We start from the raw sequence: 8224 nt of genomic DNA, 5'->3' as shown, positions 1-8224 counted from the left end.
CAATACCTCAAATCTTATCTTACTGACAGGCTCCAGTATGTTTCTGTGAATAATACAATTTCTCTCACCCTACCCATCAACATTGGTGTTCCTCAGGGCAGCATACTTGGCCCTCTCCTCTTTCTCATCTACATTAATGACCTTCCAAATGCCTCCCAACACCTCAAACCAATTCTATTTGCTGACGACACAACCTTCATTTACTCCAGTCCTGACCCCCTTGCTCTAAATGCCACAGTAAACACTGAGCTAGAGAAAGTCCATCTTTGGCTAACTGCCAACAAACTCACCCTTAACATTGACAAAACGTTTTATATTCTGTTTGGCAATAAATCCTCTAATCATATAAATCTCAAAATAAACAATACCCAAATTTGTAACAAATTAGATGGCAAATTCCTTGGCGTTCTCATCGACCACAAGCTGAATTTCCAGGGACACATTCTAAATATATCAAAAAAAGTTTCAAAAACTGTTGGCATTCTTTCTAAGATCAGATATTATGTACCCCTCCCTGCCCTGGTGACTCTCTATTACTCCCTTATCTATCCATATCTCAACTATGGTATTTGTGCTTGGGGTTCTACTACCCAAAATCATTTACGTCCTCTAATTACTCAACACAAAGCTGCTATTAGGACAATATCCAACTCTAGCCCCAGACATCACTCGGTACCCCTACTCAAATCTCTGAATATGTTAGATATTAAGTCATTGCACATTCTCTCATGTGTATTACACACATATATAAAACGCTGAACTGTAATGCCAATCCTGACCTCAAAAGATTCATTGAAGGTTGTAACAGAACCCATGAGCACCACACCAGAAATAAATACAGTTTTGATATTCCTAGAGTACGACTTAATCATACTAGAAATGCTCTTCAAATCAAGGGACCCAGAATGTGGAATGATCTTCCCAACCATGTTAAAGACAGTACCTCTCTCAACCAGTTTAAGATAAAAACGAAGCACTACCTAATAAATTCCCTGTAACCTACCTTACCCCTCTGTTGTCAACCCATGTATGTTTTCTGTTTTTTTTTTTTTCAAAACAACGCTGTTTGAATGTAATTTTCTGCAATAATTTGTAATTGTATTTGTGCTGCTTTTTCAACCAGGTTCCCCCCTCTTTTACCTCTATTTATATTTGTTCTCAACACATTTTATTCTTTTTACCCATTAGTTTTAAGCTTTAGTCATTAATGTTTTTCCTGCCCGAAACGCAAAGCGTTTCGGGCATATAAATATAAATAAAGCCACTATTACGCTTTGCGTAATAGTGGCTTTAGGCAATGTATGTACTAGCTCTATCTATTAACCCAACAAGCTTTGTAAAATCTCTTTATGTATGTACCTTACCTAAATAAACATTTATTTATTTATTTATTTATTTATTTATTTATTTATTTATTTATTTATTTATTTATTTATTTTAAGAGAGTGACGCCAATCACTTGAAACTAATACGCCAAGTGGCGAAAAAACGCAAACGGGCAGATGATTGGGGAGCCCCAGGAGTCCCTCAGGGTGACAAGCACCGGCCCCGCCCCACACAGAGAACACCAGGTAGCAAACCCAAAACTCTGCCCCCAACTAAAACGCAAAAAGTCAATCAGCGTCCTCCGGCAGAGCAGAAGCCGGCCGCCCACCACGACTGAGGGCACACCAGGAGCCCACCAAGACCCACCAACCCCCGGCACCTCTCGGCCAAGCCGGCCCCCGAACACCGTCACCCCGGCGGGAGAACCAGCCAGAACACGTCAAAAAAAAATCTATCAACAATCCCGTGACCCAAGGCGATATGTGCGCCAGGCGTCGTACAATCGGACCGTTGAAGAGGGATGACAAACGGCAGTAGCAAAGCCAAAACGCGGAAACAAGACGTGATCAGGCGGCACCCAGGCAGAGGAGGTGTCCAGACGTCCGCTCGGCGTCAAGGTTGAACCAGGAGCCGGTAGTTTATTGTATAAGTACCAAGACTGTTGAATTTCAAAATCCAACTGGAAAAAAAAGTAAGGCAAATGGGGGAACCTTTGACAAGCCGCCGGCTACCTGTCCTCGTCGAGGTCACTAATGACAGTGGCCCTCAGGTAAATTCAGGTATACAACATATTTATATCCTGTGAGTGTAGTTTATTGTGCACCCCATACTCATCCTGTGAGTGGTAGTTTAATGTGCACCCCATACTCATCCTGTGAGGGGTAGTTTATTGTGCACCCCATACTCATCCTGTGAGGGGTAGCTTATTGTGCACCCCATACTCATCCTGTGAGTGGTAGTTTAATGTGCACCCCATACTCATCCTGTGAGGGGTAGTTTATTGTGCACCCCATACTCATCCTGTGATGTGTAATTACACATCATCCTGCTCACAGGATGAGTATGGGGTGCTTCATGTGTGCTTGTCATTAAGGTTAAGCTAGAATTTTAATGTAAATCTATTAGAACTATCTATTGGGTATAAATGGGATAAGTTTAGATTTGGGAAAGACTCGGGTAAATACTGGTTCGGAAACAGGGTTGTTGACTTGTGGAACCAATTACCACGTAACGTAGTGGAGGTGGGGTCCCTCGATTGTTTCAAACGTGGGTTGGACTTGCATATGAGTTGGATTGGGTGATTATAAATAGGAGCTGTTTCGTATGGGCCAATAGGCCTTCTGCAGTTACCTTGTTCTTATGTTCTAGAACGTTGGTATTCAACCCATTGTTACCGTGTTAAACAAACAAGTTAGTAAAGTTAGGGGTGCCTCGAGGGGAAGGAGGAACGTTTTCTCTGGATGAGGCCGCCAATCAGAATTTGTGAATATGGACAAAATTTAATTTTATTTGTATTTGCAAGGAATATAGCATAAATGATACATAAAGAAAATTGAAATTACGAAGAATAATTGTGTTTTATGACATGATCTTCTTCTAATTAAAGCAAATATAATGAAATCTCCATAATTGTCCAATGAGCAGCAGACCGGCGGACCACCACAACATGGAGCGAGACGACAGGACGGAAATTAACCCAGCAGATTATTTCAACCCTGATTTACCATGCCCCGAGCCAGCTCTCTTCAGGAAACTCTGGTTCCCAACAGTGTTGGGTGCCGGAGGCGTGGGTGCTGCTTGCTTTTCGAATGCAATGAACAGGAAGCCACTGTTTAGTGGTGAGTTACGTGGTGGTGGTTGAATCAGCTGTTAATCTGAAGTCCTTCAGTAGTCTGGCTTGTAACTCTTTGGGCCTTTTGGCCATGACTTAGGGTATTGGGTACGATTTTCTGGGGCAGGAAGCCTGTTGGTTTGCTGTCTCCCATCCCTTTACTGGCCAGCGTGGACAGTGCTTAACCCAACTGAGAGGACATAGGCAGTTGACATTTTGGTTGCTCTTCGTATATAAACAAATAGGGTCTGTGGTTCGTATTGGATAACCATTTGGTACACTGTTAGTATCCTGGATCACAGTTTTAACATGTAAGTCGTAGCGTATTTTCTCAAATAGCACAAAGGGGGAGGGGGGGAATCTTTGACAAGCCACCGGCTTCCTGTCCTCGTTAAGGCCACTAGTGTTATTGGCTCTCGGGTAAATTCAAGTATTCCTGGATATGTCGCTCAGTTTATCAGTGTTGTGAAGCCTCCCAGTACTGCCTTAATAATTACTTTTAAGAAAATATAAATTTGACCAATGGGGTATACAGTACTTGGTTTCTGGAGGTGGAGCCCCACAGCTATGACACGACATTACACTTAGGTAATTACACATTAATTTAATATGGGTGGTACACGAACAAGGGGACACAGGTGGAGACTTAAGTACCCAAATGAGCCACAGGGATGTTAGAACTTTTTCAGTGTCAGAGTAGTTAACAAATGGAATGCATTAGACAGTGATGTGGTGGAGGCTGACTCCATACACAGTTTCAAATATAGATATGATAGAGCCCAGTAGGCTCAGGAACCTGTACACCTGTTGATTGACAGTTGAGAGGCGGGACCATTTGTTTTAAATGAGAATTTATAAACAATACTGTTCTTTCAGTGTGCATTTTCATTTTTGTTATGCAAAGTGGGTACGGTACCTTTATTCACCATTACCCTTGTGAAGCACATTAAATTTCTAAAACCCATCCCTCTTTATTTTCCTTAATGCAGCAAAGCATAGTGATCAGTGCCTGAATAAATTGCCATTGGTAAAAGCATAACTTAAGTTTTGTAGTACAGTAGAATGTATTAGATGTGAAGCTATATAAGTGAAATGCACCTCTTCTTATACAGGTCTACAAATACATGTACTTCTGGCTAGTGCTGGGGTGATTGCCGGCATTATTGGAGGGAGATGGTTGCAGAACAGGGCGGCCGAGAGGGATCACATATTGTACCACTATATTCTTGCCCATCCAGAGGACTTTCCTCCAATTCGTAAGTAAACAGATTTGTCTGCATCCAAGTGGTTGGGCACGGTTTTTTCCTCCTCCTCTTCCTCCCCCTGTCCCATCCCAAATCCTTATCCAGATCCCTTCCCAGTGCTATATAGTCGTAATGGCTTTGTGCTTTCTCCCAATAATTACTACCTAGTTTAGTGCAGTATACAAAACAGTAGTTATGCAAATTTAAAAAATAAATTTGCAATTATTTACCTGGTTTTCGTTATTAAATGCAGTTTTATTTTGCATTTGCTAAATTTTCTGTATTGTATTTGTTTTTAGACTTTGAAAAAGAATCCCGAGTGAAATATAAAAGATACTGTACTGTATATTTCCAGTTGAACACAACTCATTCCATTGGAATGCCAGTTGAACCGGAAGCTTTTTCTCGTTTGGATCTTAGCTTTGCAAAACACATTTTGAAGCACGGCAGGAGCATCAACTCCCTCATCACAATTGACTTGAGAATGGTCCAGGACGGACCGAAACGTCGTCGTCCCTTCACCTTCTAGTGTGTGGTCTGGTTGACATCCTTCAGCCACGTTATTGTGACTCATCGCCTGCACACGGCAGGAGTTACGTCTTGCATTGCCAGACATAACTTTTTGTTAAAGTTATTTCTGGCGTTAAATTTCCTTGTGTATTTTTTGTTTAAATATACAAGCATTCTTACATTTTTGTAAAGCCACAAGCACGTATAGCATTTCGGGAAGGTCCTTAATCCAAATGTTTTCCCCGGAATATGACCCACCAAATGTTTTAACAACCCGGTACCAATTCATTGCTGGGTGAACAGAAGCTACAGTTAAGGATTGGCATCCGGTCAATCCTCCCCGGCCAGAATACGATACCAGGCCAAAGCACTTGCGAAGTGCCGGGCGAGTGCTTTACCACTACGCCATGGGGGACTGCGTAAATATCTTTCTCTGATTTCATAATATTGCAATCCTTTGATATGGGATGACACAACAAAGGTGTTCTGAAAAAGAGATGTAAACATTTCTTAATTACTTCATTTATAATGCACATTAAACATGATAAACACCATTAAACATAAGTGTAAAAGAAAAATACAATTTCATAGAAATATAGCTAATCCTGGGACACCCTGTATTTTATCTAGTAAATGTAGTGTTGGAAGTGTTTAATAAGTTAATATTTCTTCATGGAAGTATTCTTTTTCCTTCTTACAGTATTATGTTAATTATCTTAACATTTTCTATTCTACATTAATTGACTCATTAATGAAAATTGTACTTAAAATTGGATTGAAACATTCTTTATCACTATTAAATGTTATTTACAATACTAGACGTTACATTTTACATGCACATAATGTTTCACATTTTTAAAAGGTATATAGCAGTTTTTCTCTGAAATTGTCATTAATTGCCTTGTTTATTTACAGAGCGCAAGAAATATGCCGACGTCCTACAAAAATGGATCCCCATCCGTTGAGGTTTAGAATTCATCGAAGACAATATGCAGTCAAGTGATCTGTTATACGATCCAGCTCAAATAAATTCAGTAGTCTCATTATTTTTCTTTCTTTTAAAGAAAATTGTCTTCATCTGTATGGTAAGGTATTTTGTCCTACTGTATTTTGTACATCAACACATTACAAGTCTATACAGTACTGTATATACAGTACCAGTACTGTCTGAGAAGCTAATGTATTCCATCTACTGTATCTTGCAGTGACTAGTTGTGAAATCAGTATCATAGTCCCAAATTCAATCCAGTACGTGTTCTGTACTGTACTGTATTTTTTTTAATTTACTAGTTAATTATGAAATACTTTGTACTGCAATTGTTATTCTATTTGTGCTGGAAAAGTATAGATGTGTGTATATATATATATGAATAAATACATTTCAGATTTCACTTGTTTTAAATGTCCTAAATATTAACAGTAATTTTTTACAATACTCGATTCCCGATGATGGTTAAATGGTAATTATTGTAAAACCGAATAGGGGAGATAGTTGTCTAATAGCTAAACAGTGTTTTAGAATAGTTTAACAATAGGCCTAGTCAAATTGAAGTTATAGTTACAGTATTTAAAGTTTTCTTTGAATATTTTGACAATGGCAAATACATGTAATTGTTTACCACCATCTCTTGTCAACTGGAGTGCAGTATTGTATTGAAATGTGTATTAAACAGGTAGAGATGTGGTTTACATATCTCTACCTACATAATGCCATACAATACCTTCATAAATACCAAACAAAGAAGACCAATGTATGATTGGTCTTCTTTGTTTATATATACTAGTATATGAGAGATATATCTGGTCAAACCATGTGAATCCTTCATGCCAAACGGAGCCATTATACTTTGAAAAATATAAGAGTAGCCATTGCAACTTGACTATGGTTATCTGGCTGGTTATATAACCATCTGCATGTCGCCACCATCTGCATCAGAATTACAGACTGCTGTTACTACTTAAAGCATTCTTGCAAAGACAGCTGACCAACTCGTGACTGCACCATGCACTAGCTCTTCAACATCTGTTGTACACATTCGATTGTTGCCACATACCTCATAACATTTCTGCATACCATAACTGTGTATGTGTATTCCTGTAAAACTAAGTACTAAAATCTCTTGGCAAAACTTACTTGTATCCAGGCAACTTGTATTTCTCTAACATTGCCATACAAGGTGAAATAGGGATTCTTTATGGCAGTGCTAAGTGAGAACAAATGCATTGTTATTGCAAATGTTATTTGCCCATGTCTGGATTTAATTCCAGAGATGCATGGCTACATGCACATGGTAGATTAAGTTACATTATTAATTTCTGAACACCTGTACTGAAGGGAAACTCATGTTTCCCATAGTGTCCATAGTGCAGAATGGCAGTGGTCTTTCCAGTCACATAATGTTATGGCCTAGCTTTGCCTTGCCACTTATGTAACATCACCCTCCAATTTTGTTTATGTACTCTGTGTAGCTTATAGATAGTTATTAAATATACCGTTACAAATTTTTTCCTGAACCCTTGAATAAACTTTGCATTCTTAAAAGGCTATATTCTAAGAATCATATCCCTCTAGTGTTGTAAATATGATGATGCTGAGATTGTAATTGTATCGAGGCCCTTCTCAAGCTTAATTTGTAAGAACGAGTTGCAGGACAGCTGAGAGTTGTAGATCATTGTGTCTAGTGACAGCTCCAGTAAGAGATGGTTTGATCCCTCTGATCCTAGGTTAATATCTACCTGAGGTTGTGATACTTCAAGTCTTGTTAAGGGTGCAGTTTTGTGTTCTTTTTACATATCACTGCAAAGGGCAGTCACAACTGACCAACCTGAGTTATCATTAGACAAAATAACACTTGCCACACAAATAAATGTGGCTCCTTTAGATTTTTAGAGTGGAATATAATCACTTTGATTTATGGGTTATCTAAACACCAAAGATTGCAAGGTTCATTTGTGTAACGAGATTTCCCAGAAATTCTCGGTGAAAACGTCTTAAAAACATAATTGGTTTATAAAATTCTACAAATTATTGCTGGAGGTACTGTACTGTAAATATACTTGCTAGTTCACTTAAGAGTCAGATTCTGAAGAAACTTCACATAACAGTAGCTTTGCTAGGCCTTGGCATGAAAGAAAAAATAAAATATATTGTGGATGTATTCTGAATACATCATATCCTTGTTATCCATATTATGAATACATACGTATCCTTGTTGGCAGATTTATAGATAAAAAGAGCAGTCACACACCTTCAACTACTACCTAAGTTAAAGAGGAAGTATTGTGCAGGCGTCTCTCTCGAAAAATAAGTTAC

General features: G+C 38.8%; 1 protein-coding gene across 1 annotated transcript; it reads left to right on the top strand.

Moving 5' to 3' along the window:
- The first annotated feature begins 2962 nt into the window (after nucleotides 1–2962).
- Nucleotides 2963–6299, top strand: ND-B14.5B (NADH dehydrogenase (ubiquinone) B14.5 B subunit). Its single transcript, XM_045726218.2, has 3 exons — nucleotides 2963–3164; nucleotides 4270–4413; nucleotides 5827–6299. The coding sequence occupies exons 1-3, from the start codon at nucleotides 2963–2965 to the stop codon at nucleotides 5874–5876; spliced, it is 396 nt and encodes a 131-aa protein (XP_045582174.1). The 3' UTR covers nucleotides 5877–6299.
- Nucleotides 6300–8224: the final 1925 nt, after the last annotated feature.

The sequence above is a fragment of the Procambarus clarkii genome, chromosome 71, assembly GCF_040958095.1.
Source record: "Procambarus clarkii isolate CNS0578487 chromosome 71, FALCON_Pclarkii_2.0, whole genome shotgun sequence".
NCBI classification, from domain to species: domain Eukaryota; kingdom Metazoa; phylum Arthropoda; class Malacostraca; order Decapoda; family Cambaridae; genus Procambarus; species Procambarus clarkii.
Note: the sequence above shows the minus strand (reverse complement) of the source record. Positions and strands in the feature narration are given on the sequence as shown.